At 45.7% G+C, this 19,031-nt stretch overlaps 2 protein-coding genes across 2 annotated transcripts; both read right to left on the reverse strand.

Moving 5' to 3' along the window:
• Positions 1 to 5,561: 5,561 nt before the first annotated feature.
• On the reverse strand, positions 5,562 to 7,000 carry rpl35 (ribosomal protein L35). Its single transcript, XM_084690712.1, has 4 exons — positions 6,910 to 7,000; positions 6,114 to 6,250; positions 5,885 to 5,966; positions 5,562 to 5,750 (listed from the first exon to the last, which is right to left on the reverse strand). The coding sequence occupies exons 1-4, from the start codon at positions 6,910 to 6,912 to the stop codon at positions 5,601 to 5,603; spliced, it is 372 nt and encodes a 123-aa protein (XP_084546838.1). The 5' UTR covers positions 6,913 to 7,000; the 3' UTR covers positions 5,562 to 5,600.
• Positions 7,001 to 8,377: 1,377 nt separating this feature from the next.
• On the reverse strand, positions 8,378 to 19,012 carry golga1 (golgin A1). The gene is made up of 24 exons (XM_084690720.1): positions 18,769 to 19,012; positions 18,036 to 18,298; positions 16,902 to 16,992; positions 16,258 to 16,332; positions 15,587 to 15,684; positions 15,465 to 15,497; positions 14,990 to 15,118; positions 14,423 to 14,592; positions 14,197 to 14,308; positions 14,026 to 14,109; positions 13,780 to 13,905; positions 13,540 to 13,635; positions 13,313 to 13,408; positions 13,098 to 13,193; positions 12,771 to 12,944; positions 12,351 to 12,446; positions 12,013 to 12,102; positions 11,743 to 11,845; positions 11,442 to 11,602; positions 11,167 to 11,325; positions 10,997 to 11,056; positions 10,649 to 10,900; positions 10,479 to 10,565; positions 8,378 to 10,200 (listed from the first exon to the last, which is right to left on the reverse strand). Exons 2-24 carry the CDS (start codon positions 18,162 to 18,164, stop codon positions 10,120 to 10,122), a joined length of 2,598 nt encoding a protein of 865 aa, XP_084546846.1. The 5' UTR covers positions 18,165 to 18,298; positions 18,769 to 19,012; the 3' UTR covers positions 8,378 to 10,119.
• Between the last annotated feature and the right edge of the window lie 19 nt (positions 19,013 to 19,031).

Below are 19,031 nucleotides of genomic sequence, written 5' to 3' on the forward strand. Positions count from 1 at the left end.
TGTGGCCTGGTGTAGCCGAGTGTGGCCTGGTGTAGCCGAGTGTGGCCTGGTGTAGCCGAGTGTGGCCTGGTGTAGCCGAGTGCATTCTCAACTCACCATGTCTCCTAAACAGGTTGGTAGATTATCGGCCATGATGTTAGACAAACATTGTTTTTTTGTCACCATGACAATGCTGTCATTTAGCCACTGACTAACCACAAACAAATCCCACACCCTAGCTCACACTGCCCCTAGCAACATAGCTAACAGGCCAGTAAACGTTTGTGTGCGGAGATTCAGAGACGTTCAAATGGGCTGTCACTCAATTTCACAACCCCTCTCCCTCTTGGAAGTTGTTCAAACCCTGGACCTCGCTAGACAGCAGGTAAGGATTATTTGGAACATTTGACTATAATAATAGAAATGCAAAAAGGCGTGTGTCAACATTGTCCCTTAAGGCTTGTGTGAGAAACACACACGCATCTGCTTTCTGTTAGATTGTTGTGAGAAAGGCTGCTTTCCCAAAGCATTTAAGTAAAATATCATTACTGAATCAAGTCCAGAATTACAAGCCGTCTATTTTCACTCAAATGTCTTGGGTTGAAGATTGGATTACTAGGTTACAGTTGAAAGGATTTGGTCTGGAGTTGAATTGGTAAAAGGTTAAACTAGCCCTCCTATTTGAGGAAATCATCACACAGTTAGATTCACACCACCAGCCCTGTGATCACAATGACAGTCATTCACATCCTCTAATCAGAGCCTGGTGTGTAAATTGAAAACAGAGTTGCTTATCATCTTCCCCAAACCACTCAGATAAACATTTATCCTTCACTTTGTAATAGTTCTGATTACTGCCTATGCTCTTTCTCAACCACTGAGTGGGAAACAGGGAACACATCCAAAATGGCTCCCAGTGTACCTTGTTTCCCCTCAGCTGATGTGTAAGTGATAATATATCAAATGTCAGTGTTAGCACAGGTGTTTGCCCTTTGCCTGATTTTTCCATTGATGCACAAATACAGTAAATAGGATTTGTATTCCTTTTCCTTTTTTTCCTTCCTAGTCTGATCCCTGAGAGCTTGCTTTGATTTCATTCCTCTTTTGAATGTTGAACGTTTATGGTTCATTAGTTTGGAAAACATCATTTAATCATATGGCATTCCATTGGCATATGTCAGAGCTGAATGTGAGTCGTGAGGTTTGCAAGGAGAGAAAACAAACACAGCACTCATGGCATGACAGCCTAATGAAAGACTAATGATGATAGCTCCCGCCTCACTCACTGATCCGTTGGTCCGTACGAGAAAACATTTTCGTCACTACGTAGCTATGCATCGCCAATCACCATCATCAAAATCAAGAACATGCTTACATCACTGAGCCAGCAGACGTTCTGTATGTCTACCGAGTGGCCAGTGCCCTGACCCAAATCCTTCTTTGCAGACGGTTGAGCGTCATCACCAAAGAGTGTCCCATCTTTGTTCAGCCACAGGTGTCTGGACACAAAGGGACGAGCCATTGCGTCCCATCAATGGATGTCAGCGAATACAGAGGCTGGTTTCCAGCGAGTCGAGCTGGAGGCGTGTCTCAGTATAGACGTCTCAACGTCAACAGAGGGGACCCCGAGTGGTTACCGAGGGCAACAGCCTTTGACCAGAGAGGGTACCTCGGCGCCTCATCTGAGCCCTGCTCCCACGATGTCTACAGGAGTCTCTATGGTAACCAACACTCTACTCACTCAACTACACCACTTAGCATCACATGAAATTTCCCCCCTCTGGGATCGATTAAGTTATAGTTGAAGCTAATATTTATCTATCCATCTCCTGCCTAGAAAAACATTCTGCTGCAATCGTGCCTTGCCCAGCATGCACAGACCTTGCGTAATTTGATCGGAAAAAAATGAACCCGATCTATTACGGTGATGTTACAGCGGGCCTCCTTCATTAGAGAGATCCTATCCTCACCTCCCGTTGCGTTGCGTTCTCCCAGCACAAGGGCGAGGCTGCACTCTGCAGCAGCGGCCCCCCACCGCCAGGGGACTGACTCCCAGACTGGTGCCCCGGAGGAGCGGAGGGGCGGGAGGAGGGAGAGAGGGCGGGGGCGGACGTCCGCTCAGCAGTGCTCATGGGAAGCTGGAAGAGACCAGAGGAGAGAAGGCCCTCGGCTCCATACCCCGAAGGCCCGTCACCGCACCAGAGGGGAGGGGCCGATCAAGGGAATTGAACCAGGGAGCTCCAAGCAGGAACCCAGTAGGTAAGGGAGGCCTCAGATCAGAGTCGTGCTAACACTGCTATTATTTTGATCTCCACACACACGGGCCCACCACCATCGATCTGAGAAGCGAACTTGGAAGGTGTGCCAGGTATTGTGGGTAACATGTCAACTTCCAAATCACGGTCTAATTGCTGCTGCTTAAGTGGCTAACCTAACCGGTGAAGCATCTGGTGCTAATGTGTACACAGGCCAGCCATAATGGGTGAGTGAAGCTGCTGTTTACTTCCAGCGCTACCCACTTAAAAGCCCCTTTGATCCGAGCTCTCTAGAAGCCAGGCAAGCAGAGCACACACCAGCTTCCATCTGCCGAGCTAATCCCCCATAAAGCACAACCAAACAACATCGATACAATATTACTTTTCCTCTCCCTGACTTAAGGCAAACAGCTGAGACTGTTTGTGGTTGCAAAGAAAAACAATTGTTATTAGCCCCTCACATGAAATTCCCTGTTTGCTAAGGAGCAGCGTGTGTGTGAGTGTGTGTGTAGGGGTGGAAGGTTGGGGGGGGGGGGGGGAATTCCTGGTTCAGCCAATCAGCCATGCTCATCCTAGCAGACACTGACCATGCTCATTTCAAGATGTTTCATTTGGGATTTCCGCCAAAGAACAAATATTATCTGCAGCTTGGAGACAAATGTGACTGTTGACACTTCCATCCCCCCCCTCCCTCGACCTCAGAATGCCTGGCTCTGAATCGTGTTTGTTTTTTCAGCGTGTCCCAGGAGACCTTGCAAAGTTGCGTGTGACACCATTCGTGGACAGCAGGTGGATGCGAGGAGAGGCGTCTCGACTCCAACGCTGCACCTCTACCTCCCTTCATCACGCTGTGATGAGGAGGAGGACGACACGGCCAGTGAGAACTCGAGGTATGGAGTTTGGGGGCCGGTGTTACGGGAGTTGAGCAGAGAGTTTTACACTGCAGTCCCACCATATGCGTTGTTATAATACCCTGTCCCCCAGATCATACCTTAAATATCACGTGCGGTTATGCCTTCTCCTCCAGGCATAACAGAGCACTAAAATAGGCCTCACAAGGTGATGTCAGAGGCTGGGTGGGGAGACAGAAATGTTCGACAGAAACATGCAGGCAGGGAGCCACATATGAGAGCTTTTTATCAGGTCTCATGGAGTCTTGAGCACAAACAATACCAGCCACTGCTTAAATAAGACCTGTGGGCATCGCTGTGTGAAACCCTCTCTTCAACTGTCAATGAAAAGGACATTGAATGTGTGTTTGCATTCAAGTTGCACAACAACTGTTGTGCATTTCCATGTAATCACCGTCATATGCATGTTTTGAACAACAGGCCTATTCAGGAGGACGTTAGTCTCCAACACGGCGCAGATGGTATCGATGCACAGCCCATCTCAGAAAGGCCCAGGACCCAGGACCTTTCAAACAACACGAGTCCGCAAGATCCAGCAGAGACCCTCCGAATGCAAGAACCTGCATTCCTCTCTGCGCTGCAGGACCCCTCGGATGACATCAGACCGCAGGACTCCGGAGAGGAAGTCCGGTCTCTGGACCCCAGTGTAAACCACGGGTTACAGGAGATCACAGGCGACCGAGCCTGCCTCCCAGCCCCGAAACCAGGTCCACATGGACGTGACATGGAGCAGGGGAAGATATGCAACCCTCTCCTGATAACGCCTGCAGCTGTTCATAAAGGGAGGCCCCCCACATCTGTTAGGCACCATGTGTCTTACAAGCAGGGTCCGGATAGACTCCCCCAAATAAAAACGACCAAGACACTTGTGTGGGGCTTCCATGGCCCTCGGGAAGATAAGAGTGTGTGTGTCCTGCAAGAATGCTTGGGTAGATACAGAACTAATCAAACATGATCCTGCCTCTCACATTTGATCCCTGCATGGTTCGTCTGTTGAGATAGCCATCTACCCTTGGGGTAGAACCCCTAACAGATGCTTCGCTGTGAAGCTCTCAGATCCCAGACCGCAACACACAAGAGGAGTGGCGTTCGGGTGAAAAATTAAATCTCGCAGGACTAGATCCGAAGGATAAGAGGATATTGGGATCTTACTTCCAGTTCACAGAAAGAAAATATTTGCATTGGTCTCTCTGAGTGAAGATGTCAGTGCCCTTACGACAAAGCATGTAAACACATGTGAACACAGCCTGCTAGCTCCAGGCCCTAACAGGACTGATGTGTGTCACCCTAGAAGATATCATCAGAGCACAAACAAACCACAACCAAGAGGGGATTGTGTTCATATTGTGACGAGGTTTCCTGAATTGTCCAGACCCACTCAGTCACAGGAGCAATAACATGGCACTGATGGTGCAGAGGACGGAACTGAAACAGCAGAACTGGGTGAATACAAACGCATGCCAGGGAAAATAAAACACCAACAGGGAATTACAGTGTACTGGATTCTCTTCCAGTTCTTGTGTGAAAACAGGGAGTCGGTGAACAACATTCAGTCACGCAACCACCACAGATGAGGAGAAACAAAATCCATCTATTGAGAAGAGCTGACGAGTGTGAAGCTTAAACCCATGTCTTAAGAGTTGTACTTTTCAGCAGTTATCAACAAAACATGCAGGGCCAATTCATAGATCCAAAAACATTTATTTCAACTTGAATACCACTTATCACAACATTGGTGCTATTGACTGAGTATGGCGATATGATTCATAGAACTGTATTTGTTGCCCAAAATATGGTTTCATTAAATTACCCCTCCATTAGCCTTATGATCAGAGTTTTGAAAAACCATGGAAGGGATATGTTGCCCCCTGGTGGAACACCTGTTAATTGCATTCAGCTAACAGTCCCTCTTGACGACATCCATGAATTACGGTACTCATTTAACTACTTGTTGAAACTCATGAAAAGCTACACTCCCCATTTAGTGGAAAATTACTGTTTAGACATGAGCACAATAATCACTGTTCAGACAACATTGAACCTTTCAACTACACTCATTCATGTAACCTTCACTGGAAGTTTCATGACTTTAGGTCAGATAACTGTAATATCAAGACTCAAGACAGCTAAATTCTTAAGAGAATCTCCCAGTCAAGCTCAGGTATAGAGGGGCTGGGTTGCTAATAATTTATATAACATCCTGTCATCTTTTTCAAACAGATAAAATATCTGTATATGTTGATTGTATGCACATTCCTGCCACAGTAAATTCCTTGTTTGTGAACTTGCATGGCAAATATAACAAATTCTGATTAAAAAGATTAGTACCATTCGAGTCTGAACACAAATCATAACAGTAGCCAGATGTTTATTCACGCTTAAATGAATCTAATAAAACAAGACAGACAACGTCAGCTCCTTTTCCTGGATTTATTTTAACAATAGCAACACCCTTTTAGGCTTTGACAGCAAATTTACGAACAGAGTACAGGAGGTCCTTCCTCTGCTGTTTCTTGGTCTTGAGACTTTCCTCATGCTTGTTGAGCCTGCGGCGGATAGCCCTGGTCTTCCTGGGCCTCAGGTCCAGGGGCTTGTACTTCTTGCCCTGAAAGAAAAAAATAAATACAAATTCAGTTAGATGTCAACATTTGGAAAATGTAATACATGCTGAAAAGATTTGCTTCCAATTTACAGCCAGCCATTTTAACACAAGGCTATAATTGTGTCAAACGTTCTCACCTTGTAGAACTTCCTAAGGTTCTCCTTCTGTGTCTGGTTGATGACAGTGAGGACCCTGGCAATGGACTTGCGGACAACGCAGCTATGGATAGAAAGAACGTTATTAAGAACCAATAAACTAAAATGGTAAGCCACCATTTTAACAACATTAGATGCATAGCCATGGACACATGTAAGGTGGTAGGAAAGTCAGCCAATACAGACCTAGTGAGGAAATTATCCAACTTACATCTTGGAAAGCTTAGAGGCAGCCCCACCAGTAACCTTGGCTACACGGAGCTGGGACAGCTCGTTCTTCAGATCATCCAGCTGCTTGAGGAGCTCCTCCTTCTTCTTGCCCCGCAGATCTCTTGCCTTGATTTTCGCCTGTAAATTAGAGAAATAAAATGACAAATCTATACAACTAGTCTAATTATGTTTCATCTGCCCATGGACCCGTTGCATAGTAGCCATTAGGCTAACCCAACGTTGTACTAAATATCGAGTTAAAAAGCCAACAACTGTACTCAACCAGAACGGATGACGGTTCAAAACCCATTTATGGAGTCAACAGAATGAAATTGGTACCAAGTTTAGACAGTTTAGCGTTTGGTTATATCTTTTGACTAGCTAAGCCGTCTCGGCCTTGGCTTGTCTCACAGCGGAACTAAACTTGGCAATAGAATAACACAATTAAACACACTTATTCGTGTACCAAATGATCCAACACATTTGAAACCATCAAATATTAATTTCGAATAGTTTACAGGGACGTACATCTTATTTTTTGCCAACTGGTTAGCTAGCTTACTAGCGGAACGCTAACGCCACTAGCTTGCTAGTTGCGCTGCATGCCACACGGGTATGTTGTGATATAAAACGTTCGATTAATGTTAATTGCATCTAATCTACGGGTCCTTGTCGACACACACACGCATCTATAGGTACATAAGATCTTTATTCATAAATTAATAAAGAAAGTCCGACAAATTGTGATATAAACACGAAACAATTCGATAGATTTGTTGCGACAATTTCTTTCTCACCATGTTCCTTGACGCTGCCCTGCTGGAAAGACCGGACGACCGCGTGTTCACGAATTGTAACTTCCGGAGCTCTTCTTCCTCGGTTCAAATGCACAAAAAGACCCATACTGCCACCAGCTGGATGTCGTTGAAATGTCAAAAAAATATTATAAATATTCTCGTTTCATTAATACCCAGGGGCGATTCTAGGATAAGACCTTCAGGGATGCTCGGCCCCTCATGAGAATGAGACACGGGTAGCAGCTTCCAAAAATGTTGAACCACCTGCTAAATCACGAATTTCACTTGATAATTCTATGTATTAATTAGTACAACTATAACAATTAATATCGTCTTTAAATTGGCACAACTCACCCCAAAACCAAACATACAGTCACAAACCTCTTAACCCTTTTGGCTTAAAACATCTCTGCGGATCATTCCTTCAACTTCTCTGGGAGAATTAAGCTTTGTCGCCTAAATGTACACCTCAAAAATATTTGATGTTGGAAAAAACATTGCATCTATAGATGCATATGTGGTCTTGATTACCTGTCCACTTTCTCACCTGGCTCTCTCTCTTTCTATCTTTCTCTCTCTCTCATCTCTGTGCTGACTCCACCCAGCTCTCTTCTTCCTCTCATCTCGTAGCCTATTATTTGATAAAAGTTATAAATTGATCCATATCAATTTCATAACAGTTTAACGATATGATGTAGGGTGGTTGCTGTGTGGTAATGCAGTTTCCTTACTCTCACCTGAACCTGGCTCTTTTAAAAATCTTATCGCATCGACAGGCCTATGGAAAAACAGATATTTCCAATGAGTGGAGGGTTTGTTCCCATACTTCAATTCACTGCCCATAAATGTCTTTTCAGAACACCAATTCTATCAGCATTAGAAATATTGTCCCTACTTTAACTAAATTAATGAAGTACACCAGTTAACTCGTTAGCTGGCAGGTGTGTAAGCAGACTCACTGAGTGAGAGCTCGATACAGTATCTCTAACGTTTTCAGATAATCTCTGATAGCTAGTTTACAAACAACATCAGCTGACGACATTAACACTAATAATACTATGATAGAACTAGAACCAGACACTTTCTAAAGCACAGACAATTTAACACAACGTTCTCTGTCAGAACATTGAGCGATTTTAGTTGCTTACGTTTCAACTTGTGTTGATAATATGCTCCATTAAATTATTACGTAGTCAACTTCTTAAAATTTGGTTTTACTGGCGCGAAGCTCGCTACCGTTACAAAGAGCACGGGGACACAGGATATTAAACTGTGTACTTTGAACCTGAATTGTCATCGATCACTACAAGTTCGCAAACTCTTAGCGTTACAGAACTAAAAATGATTTCAGAAAATATAAAATTTTCGATTTAGGGGTATTGAGAATAAATGTAGGTGTGCTTGGGCACCCCTAAAACGAGTCTAAAATCGCCCCTTGATTGAATCAATAAAGTAGAAAGGAATCCAATTTTACAATGTCTTGATTTATTGTCAGTAATCGAAAACAGTCAATGAAGACAATTTCTGTAGTGGTGGCTCTTTTAAAAACTAAAATATGGTATATATTATATATATATAATATGGTACTGTATTGTACTGTGACTGTACTGGTGTGAAGCCAAAATAGGCTATTCAAGCCTTCAAAAGAATCGTTATTTTTAGTTTCACAGACTGCACAACTTGTGTTGTTTCCACTAAATAGCCCAAATGACCTGGATGACGGTAGCTGCAACACAATTACAATAATGCTTGTAGAGTCCTTCACAACTCATGGCTGTATATTGACCCTGAAAAAAACATCCATACAGTAGCGATGCCTTGACAGTATAATGGACAAAATGCTTTTCTTCTTTCATCGACATGATTTAACCTTTGCTGATGAAAATGCATAGGATCCAGATTTCTTGATTGTTTCTGTCCCTTACTAGAATAGTCAACGCTGTGGTTATGGCCAAATTGGACGCTCAAATATGCAGTCAAGAATAAGGCATGCATATAGATGTTTTGTCACCAGCTGATTAATGGTCTTACAATGTTCGCTCAAAAAGAGAAGACCTAAGTAAGGAACATGTACCAACAGACAGTGAAAACAGAGCAACAAACCAGATATGGAGCCATAAAGAGGTACATGATCAACAAAAATACTGTCAGGGGTCAAACCAAATAATTTACATCTACTGATTTATAAAGGTCTCAATGCATATGTACAGTTTTCATATATAAATAGACATATGGAATGTACCGTAAATTACACAAACACAAGGCAGGTAAAGGTAAAGCATGTCCAATCATTCTCATTTTGATAACTTTCAATTACTATTTACTTCAACATTGTATTAAAACGATTACCCATCTCCTCTTTAAACTATATTCCTTATTGATAAAGAACATATAGTTCTCACCCCCTCAGAGAAAGGATTTCCCAAGCACCCTTTTTAAACTGATTTGTCATCATATACTAGCCCTCTGAAATAATATCGATATATTCATGACAATATCCAAATGAAAGACAGTTAGAGATCCTTCAGAAAGCAGGGACATTGCCATTTAGCTATAGAGAGGATGAATTGAAGCGTCTATAAGGGTTATCATCGTGCTTTCGTCATTCACAAATCCCTTTCCCAACCACATACCACAGGCAGTCATTGGCAGTAAGTACCATTTTCTGATGTCCAAACGAAAGACAAAGAAATCAAAAAGACAGCAGAACACACGAAGAGAGAAACTGTCAATTCTGTCAGGCCCCATGTTTAACACGGAGCCTGGTGGAGCTCTCTCACCATGGTAACAGCAGAGCAGGATATTGACACACACCAGCACCGTGTCTAGAACAGAGCAGAACTTCTCAGAACCTAATTTCAGACAAAAAGTAGGTTACACTTCAGGTCAACATAAGCGAGTGAAAGTCATGTCTGCCTTTAATCAATTCCTAAAATCCCCTTGAAAAGTAAAAATGACTGAGTATCAAGCAAGACTTTCAGTTGTCAGAATCAAGCCATACAGAGTTCTTTCAAAGCCCTTCTCGGTCCTTAAAGAGCAGTCCTTCGAGGAAAGTTTACAGAGCTACATTGGAGTCTGTCAGAGACCGTTTTAAAGCTTATGTGGTGCCTTCTTTAGTTGCCACAGTGATGGTAGACATGCAAGGAGGACATGTTGTAGGTGAACTTGTCTTTGTCCTTCCTTTCCATGTCTCTCGCCTCCTCTCCCCTCTTAGGTCCAGTGAGCAGGTGCTCCTGAAATGGACGGCCGAACACTGCCTTTTGGAGACGGCTTGGATCCAAACCAGGACATCTAAAAGACAATTAAGAGTCAGCCATTACATTTATTTAATCACTGTACAAATATGGCTATGGAAACAGCAGAAACAGAATTAATGTTGCAATATATGTCCATCTCATAAATGGGGCATGAGATGCCCAGCCAGCACATTTAAGATATGAAGGGGGCACATACATTAAGATAATGACCGATGTTAATGTTAAGCACACACCCTGCTTGAGATACCATACATATTGACAAAGCCATCTCTACTGCAGCAGAGAAACTGGGGTTTGGGAGGGAAAACCAACCTTGTATTCCAGAGTCTGTTTGAGCATGTCTTCCTCCTCACGACTGAAGTTTAACAGCACCGACACGGCTCTGATGAGCTGAAACGCCTGACAAGAGAAGCAGAGTGCAAAGTTTAGACGTTGCGTTGCGTTAAGACGCGGGTCCTGTTACGGTCCTGTTCGCCTCTCACCTCCGCCTCTCTGGACGACATGAACTTGAGGACCACATGTTTCAGGTACTCAAAGTTGATCTCCCTCGAGTCGTTGAGGTCTGAGGTGTTGGTGACAGTGGTGTTGGAAGTGGTCAGGCCTTGGCCCAGGGACAGGCCTGGGGTGGAGGAAGATAGGGGCTCCTGGTAGGCCCTCTCTGCCCTCTCCAGCCTCTCTCCCCGTCCCTCCTGGGCCTTCTCCTTTCCCTCAGTCTCTGGATCAGGTTTGAGCTTCTGCACCACAAACACGCATGACAATAAAACATTGCACACGGCCAAAACAGAGCCCACCTCTCTCTGCATGTAGACGGCAGTGTTACTGGAGCTCACCAGCTCCTTCTGCAAGGTCCTCTTCAGTTCTGCTAGCCTCTGCTGCAGCTGCTTTATGGTCTGTAAAGCAATAAAAAAGTACAATCAGCACCATCACTCGACCGTAAACTGTCACTCCGTCGATTCCGTTCCAAATGTGTCTGTTTTGAACCACGGCGTACGCCCCTGACCTTGTTCTTCTCGCCGAGTTGCTGTTCCAGCTCTTTGTTGACCTTCTGCATGTGGTCCAGGTCGTCCACGGTAACTGCCCCGTTCTGGTCGGGCTCAGAAACGTCCGGAGCCTGCAGCTGCCCAGTCAGGGTGTCCACCTCCAGCTCCAGGTCAGATACCTGGGCCACACACACACACAGCCATATACAGTCAGACGAAATGCAGACCCCAACTCTGTTTAAAAGTCGTTTTTTTTTTTCTATTAAAAGTGTAAAAAATGTGTGTGTGGTCTGACCCGTGACTGGCAGGAGTCCAGCTGCAGGGTCTGGGTAAGGACCTGGTGCCTCAGACCGGCCAGCTGGCTGTCCTTCTCCACCTCCCTCTCCTCCGCCTGCACCCGCACACTCTCCCTCTCCGCCTGGACTCGGGACAGAGAGCTCTGGGCTGACTGGAGATCTGCACAACACACAGACACAAAACCTGTCAAGCTACAGCACTGATTGTCTCCCCCTGGTTGACCTCTTCAACTCAGGTTGTAGTCATATCACGGTACAGTGGGAGTCATTGAGCTGAGGTTGTTGCTGGCGTTTGTTCACCAGTGCGGAGCATTTGGAGTTCTTCCTCTTTCTGTTGCAGCTGCTCATTGACTTGCTTCAGCTCCTGTTCTGTGGTCTGAAGAGATGCAGTCATCTCCCCTGCCTAGAAACCAGGCACAGGAGAAGAAAAAAAAAGAAAAAAGAGATTGCGTAAGCCTTCCACATCATTGACATATTTTTCTATCGGTCAAAAACAAAAGGGAGAGTGTGATTTAATAAGAGCGTGAGAGAGACTTCTGGGTGGCTTGTATGTCAGTGGTGCTTAAGGACCTGTAGTTGGAGCTCCTCCTTCTGTCTCCTGGTGTCCTCTAGAGCCTTGGCGATCTCCACGCTCACTGTCTGTCTGCTGCCCAGCTCCGCCTGGGGACAGGATAGAAAGAGAGAGAGTTCATGTGAAGTTTTTTCTCAGCAAACGCTTTTATCTTACGTGACATGCAGGTGGGGATTTGAACCTGCAACCTCGTGACCTCCAGTCAAATGCTCGACCGCTAACCCCCCCCCCCCCCCTGTACTGAGCTCAAAGCTTGCTCTGGGTGTCAGGAACCGTGTCAGTGATGGAACAGACAGTGCTATCAGTGTGATGTGAACCAGGAGGAGGGCTCTCTGACCCTGGCCTGCTCCAGCTCTTCTGTCCGGATCCTCAGGGTGGCGTCGGCCTCCTCGCTCGCCCGGAGCAGGGAGGACCTCTCCAGCTCCAACTCACTCTAAGCTCACACGCACAGGGGAGACAGAGGGTTAGGAGGATGGATGAAGGCAAATGAGAGAAAGGCAAATGAGAGACATGACAGTGTATTAGATAGAAAGGATAGGGCCACAGTCCAATAGTCTATATATGTGGTATCCTGTAGTATCATACGTGGCATGTGATAATGGATCACCCGAGAACATTGTGTAATAAAACACATGCCAGATTAACTATTTGTTTTATTAGTAGCTAAGCTAAGCAAACCACAGGCCTTCCATCTGCCTACAGACAGGTTAAAGTGCGTCAAGACGCTAGCCAAGCTTTGATAAGAGCAGTGACTCACGATCCTGCTCTGGGCAGAGGACAGCTCCACGTCTCTCTGAGCCTGCAGAGCGGAGAGCTGCTCCTGCAGCACTTCTGCAGCTTCCCGGCCCTGCTGCAGCTCTGCAGACACCTGCTGCAACTCTGCAGACACCTGCTGCTGCAGGCTCTCCCGCTCCGCACTCCACTCCGCCTGCTGTGAGGGCATGCACACACACACACACACACACACACAGGACAGGTCAGCTTAGTGACAGATGGGGGGGGGAAGCACCCTCTTGCCAAGCTAACTTTACATCCTGCCTCCAAGCGCCACAAACACGCTGTCCAGAATAAAACAGGCATTTACCAGTTTGTCCAGACATGCTTGCTTGTCAGCGATCTGCTGATCGGAGCTCTTGAGCCTCTCGTTGCACTCCAGCGCCTGCTGTTCCAGACCCGCTATCTGTGAGAGGAGGAGACACAGGGCGGCAGGTGAGACACTGCACTGACGCCTGTCTGTCTGTCTGTCTGTCTGTCTGTCTGTCTGTGACGGTAGCGTCCCCCCTGACCCTAATGTGGTACCTGAGCATCTGTCCGTTCCCGGTAGGACTTGGAGGCGTCGTCTTTGTGTCGCAGGAGCGTCTGCAGCTCCGCCACGTTGTTGTTGATCCTGGACACCTGAGGGAGCAGAGGAGGAACGCAGGGTGAACCACCACCCCCCTGCCTGTGAAGGGATCCTCCTGCGCGATGAGATGTAGAGGAGAGGAGCTGCTCCGGAGAAAGGTGCGAGATGGGGAGAGGGGGCTTACCTGAGCCTCCAGTGAGCTGACTGTGTCAGCGTGGTTGGTACGCGCCTCCAACAGCTCCACTCGGGTCTCCTCCATCCTCTGCTCCAGAGCACACTTCTACACGACACACACACACACACACCCACCCACCCACAAAACAGAAGCTTTAGTGAGCCATCCAATGATACACACTTCTCCTCCCGCCCCCCCCCCCCCGTGTCTCCTCCGTACTACGAAGCACAGGCTGACGAGGCTCCGCACCTCCTTGAGCAGCTCCTGCATGTGGTCGTCCTGGCTCAGGTCGCCCTGGAGACGCCTCTCAAGGGACGAGACCTTCTCCTGGAGGTCCGACAACATGCGCTCCTTATCCTCCTCCGTCACTGCAGCCTGGGGACAGTGAGGAAGGTGGCGGGGGAGGGGGGGGGGGGGGGTCAATCGTGGGGCCTAGCTCTGCCCAGGTTGGGGTGTTGGTATAGGAGAGAGTGATGGGGGGGTGGGTGCTCCAACCTTCTGTTGGTGTAGCTTCAGGGCATCGTGTTCTGTCTGCAGGGTGTGGAGACGCCTCTCCAAGGCTGAAGCTGAGCTCCGCGACTGAAAACACACACGCAATGTTCAGCACCATCGAGTTGAATGCTTCTGGCTCTGTGCTAATAGATGCGTGAGGGCTCTGGGACAAACCTTCTGGAAGTCTTCCGAGACCTGCTGGATGACCTTCTGTAGGTGCTGGCCCCTCCCCTCTAGCTCTGTGATTTTATTCTCAGCCTCCTCTCTGACCTCCAGGAGCTCCTCCCTTGAGAAGACCACACACACACGATAACATTAACCACATCCCTTGAAAGAAGAGCCTAACACGTTCAAACTTGTCCAACATTTGGTGGGACCTTGAACATCGGTATGTTGTTACCTTTCGGCCTCCAGCTCTGTGTTAAGCCTGCACGTTTCCTCGTGCTCCCGGCTCAGAGCGTGCAGCTTCTCCTGGGCTTCAGCCAGCCCTCTCTTAGCCGTCTTCAGCTCAGCCTCTCTCTGCTGGAGCTCCCGCTCCCGTTGGCTCAGCTGCTCCTCCTTTCTCAGTAACTAAAGGGACAGACACCATGACGCAACATAACTACCTCAAGAGGCGACACGATAACTCTTGGTTCATTCTACATGTAGTCATTTAGCAGACGCTCTTATCCAGAGCGACTTACAGTAAGTACAGGGACATTCCCCCCGAGGCAAGTAGGGTGAAGTGCCTTGCCCAAGGACACAACATCCTTTGGCACGGCGGGGAATCGATCCGGAAATCTTCTGATTACTAGCCCGACTCCCTCACCGCTCGGCCAACTGACTCCCTGATTCTAGTTTCGTAACCAAGGTAGACTGTCCACAGCTTTAGACAGACATGTGAACGGACAGGTAAAACCCCTCTGACGAGTCCGTGTTTGACTTGCCTCCTGTGTGTTAATGTGAGGGGTTTGGCCTTTGTGCGTACCATGTGTTTGACTTTAGCGAGCTCTTGCTGCTGGAAGCCCTCCAGTTCGTCCAGGTCGTCTCTCTTCTGGAACAGATTGAGGCTCTGCTCCAGCATCTCGTCCAGGCGACCGGACAGAGAGGCCTTCTCCTAAGGAAAGAGAGAGACCGGAATACGTTCAAACTTATTTAAGAATGACTAACCTGACAATTGGCCCCTTTGCACCAAACCGATCGATAACTGTAATTATAAAAGATTCGTTTTAAGAATAGTTCTATATTTAAAACTATATCATCAAAACCACAAAGATAACAACAACTTTAAAGATGATCGATATAATTGGGACCACTTTCAAAACTATAGGGTTGGGGTTTTCCCCCCCAGCTGATTAGCTCTAACTATACTCAAGGTTGATGTGGACGCAAATATCGTTAGTTATATTTCTCGTTATGTCCTTGGCGTGAACAGGCATAAAGGCATTAAGTGTTTACCGTACCTTCTCCAGCACTTCCATCCTCTCCATCCATTCCTGTAAGCAAGGAAAGAACATTTAAGAAAGGTTCCCGCCATAATTGTTTTAGAACACGTTTTAGTTAGTGCAGAGGCTACATTGCTAACCTGATCTTTTTTCTCCAGGGCTAATGCCATTCCCTCCGCCATTTTGGCTCTACTGGCCTGGTGAGATTCATTCTGTTCTTGTAGTTTCCTCATAGATGCTGGTGAGTAATATAAAGACAGTCATAATAATTTGAACAGGAGTCAGAACTATCTTACTTGTTGGTGTTTTGTATCTGTGAAAGAGTGAGAGCCTACTTCAACATAGAATTATTATTTGAAGCCAAGCTAAATAAGTTTGAGCAAAGGCAAGCAGTGCAATTTAGCATAGCCAACACAGGTACAAAGTTAGTTGGAACACATTGAAATCATTGTACTCATGAAAAATGTGCTGCTACAAAAAGTGTTAATTGCTATAAAATGTGTTAATTGCTATAAAATGCTCCTAGGTACTTCAAGGACACATGACATTGGCATGCTAGTCAATTGTGCGTCATCACAAACAGTCCCCCTTACAAACCACTTATCAAGCATGTAGGCAAAAAGCGGATCTGTTTTAAAAGTTTTTATTAGAGACTGGTGTTGGAATATGGAAACACTCAAGAGGAAGTAGCGATCCGTAGCCCCTTTGTGAGACACGGAGATGGTGCACAGCGTTCAGTGGCCATTGTCTCAGCCAGCAGACAAAACAAATGGGGGGAAAAGGAAAATGGGAGGATAATAAAGGTACGTACAATCCTGGTGTTTTTCTAATGCAATTTCAAGCTTGTCCTTGGTCTTCTGCATGAGTCGGAGCTGCTCAGCGTAGTCTAGTGGCGGGAGGTGGGAGGATGGGAGACCGACAGCACACAGGGACACACACGTACAGGAAAGGGAGACAGGTGAACGAGGGTAAAGGGAGAACGAGGAGGTATCAAATAAAAGAGGCAGGATGGCACATGATCAAGGGAAAAAGTGAGGGGGAGGGGGAGACACAAATGATTTTCTTGCATGAGAAAACCATCCTGGTTATCAGGCTGCATGAGGATGTGCTACCTTTTTCTTAAAAGGGTCACAGTCACACCAAACAGCTTAGAGGGAGGAGAGCTTTTGAAGCAATTGGGAAAGACAGACCAAAAGTAGCCTACGCTAGCCTGGAGAGTTAGCTCCTTAACGTTCTCAACTTTGTGAACGTCGAGGACAAAAACCTAATTGTGTACCAAGACCAGAAAGGTTTGCTGTTCATGTGACTCATTGACCAAATTACCACCAGTAGAAGAAACCAGCACTAAGACCAGCCTCCCTCCCACAATCCTAACATGCTTTTGGCAGGAATAGCTTTACACTGACCTCAGATCAGTATCCAGGGGCACTTTCGGCCTACGCAGACATGTCTTACCTGATAACTTGGCCTCCAGCTTGCGAATCTGATCGTTCCTCCTGAGGATCTGGGAGGAGAGGTCATCCCGGGAGCTACTGCCATCAGAAGCCTGGGAAATGTACAAAAAAATGATCCATCAGCACTAATAATTACATTTAAAAGGCCCTACACTCACTACCTAACTTCACATTTCTAAAATGAGGCTAAGCCTACCAGATTATCTAGCCGTATTGTCAGTGAATTACTTGAATAATTCAATCCAGTGCAAATGAGAGGTAAGAAGCAACTGTCCAGGCGACTTGATCCTGCCTCCCCATCAAAAGATGAGCAGACCTATTCTTATTGAAAACAAAAGGGGAAAAAAAACACTGAAATCACAACTAAATTAAGTATGTCTTCTGGGAATTGTCTGAGCTATCTATCCCCTCCATAAAACAAAAAGTCTGTGTCTATTTCATGTTTATTTCTGGGCCTAGAGCTTTCGTGAGAGGGTTGTCAAGCGAGAAAGAAACACCAGCAGTACATGACACCAGAGCAGGGGTTCACATTACCCAGGTATACGTGACTTAAGACTACACATTCAACTGCTACATCTAGGTCATGCAATTTAAGCTTCTCAAATAAATGAGAGATTTTCATTAACCATTATGACATGAATTCTGCATCATGAAAGACTGAGCTTTGCTGCTGATAATCTCCAGTTGACACACCTACATAACAATGGCTGGCAAACTCAACAAACGACAACCCATACATGTTAGCGTAATATTCTTCTTACACGGTTTTGGGAGACTTACGGAACTCGGCTTCCTAATATCTCATATTACTTAAACTGCAATTTCTTGTATTTTTAAATGTTCATTATGATTGTTGACATGGTTGTGAGGGGGGATCTGATAGGCTAAGCCCAGACAGGGCTGCATATACAGTCCAAAACAAACAATCTCAACTATAAACAGAGAGAAACCACTAAAGGAGGCCCATTATAGTCAGGAAGAAGGCGGCACAACATTCAATTTAATCTATTGTTAGCTATTTCAGTCTATTGCTTCTTTACTAACTACTGAATATTCCAAACACATCCTTGCAAATTATACAAAAGCTTGGTTGAATGATTAAAGCCATCATCAGGGTGTTGGGAAAGATACTTACAAAGTCATCCCCAGAATCTGCCCCCACAGAGGTAATCGACTCTTTGCTGATGGAACGGGGAATGCGGACTCCAGTCCTGGGAGCTGTGGCTGCCTCCTCAGCAATCTTCTTTTTCAGCTTAGCAAACATCTTTGTGTTTGGTTCCTTTTTCAAAATGTGAAATGCGAGTCCTCTAAAGTTCAGCGTCCCTTGCTTAGGTCAAAAAGAAGTGTTTCTGCGTAGCAATGTGTAAGAAGTGAACGTTCACTTCCATTCTGTTTCACCTGAAAAAGAAAACATAGCAAGGCACTACAACCAATAACGGAATTTATATAAATTATGAAGAGTTTACAGCAAATCGAGTAGCCTTAATTATGCCTTTAGCAGACGGACTGAAGAATGAATAGCGTAATGAATATCGTAGCATTATACATTTGCTGTTAATGAAAATAGATGGCCAGACGACCAGATAGTTACTTAAGATTATTTTTCTGATAGTTCTGTGTGATATAGCCAAGCCTAGTCAGTTAAAGCGTTACCTTCTGTGCTGCAATTTCCGACACCCAAACAATTCAGATCATTTCGAGTGATCAGATAAACGACATTTGATTTCGGAAAATCCTGATTGGCAATACAATGAGTACTGTCAGGCAAACCCGATTAACAAGATGGTTAGCTTCCTCGCAAAGCTTGCTATAACAACACAGCCTCAGCTGCTAGCCTAGTAATGTTAGCTTGACAGTGGGTATCTTACCGTACTAGTAAGCTGGCAGACTATGTAGTTAGACAAAGTGAACATGTTTTACTGAAGCCCATTTCGTTATAATGAAAAACGAATTGAAAGACAACCCTCGTGTTTGATTTACAAATATAAACCTATTATCAATAATGTCACGGTTATAATCTTAACCGTTTGGTAGACTAGCTACTAGCTGAGCTAGCCTTGTTTCATGAGCTAGCTTCCCCTTGCGAACATCAACACGTAATCACCTCTAGCACATGACTGACGACGTTTTG

This window comes from Hypomesus nipponensis, chromosome 24, assembly GCF_054491055.1.
Source record: "Hypomesus nipponensis isolate SF chromosome 24, ASM5449105v1, whole genome shotgun sequence".
Lineage (NCBI taxonomy): Eukaryota > Metazoa > Chordata > Actinopteri > Osmeriformes > Osmeridae > Hypomesus > Hypomesus nipponensis.

Bases quoted from the DNA above. Each gene is read 5' to 3' on its own strand.
- golga1 (XM_084690720.1), bottom strand. From the start codon at position 18,164: ATGTTTGCTAAGCTGAAAAAGAAGATTGCTGAGGAGGCAGCCACAGCT. The intron at 13,194-13,312 runs GTACCACATTAG...CTCCTCTCACAG, and splicing joins GGGAACGGACAGATGCTCAG to ATAGCGGGTCTGGAACAGCA. The intron at 10,901-10,996 runs GTGAGCTCCAGT...TTTGTGGTGCAG, and splicing joins GGACCTTGCAGAAGGAGCTG to AAGCTCAAACCTGATCCAGA.
- rpl35 (XM_084690712.1), bottom strand. The intron at 5,967-6,113 runs GTAAGTTGGATA...TTCTATCCATAG, and splicing joins GCCTCTAAGCTTTCCAAGAT to CTGCGTTGTCCGCAAGTCCA. The intron at 5,751-5,884 runs GTGAGAACGTTT...TTTTTCTTTCAG, and splicing joins ACCTTAGGAAGTTCTACAAG to GGCAAGAAGTACAAGCCCCT.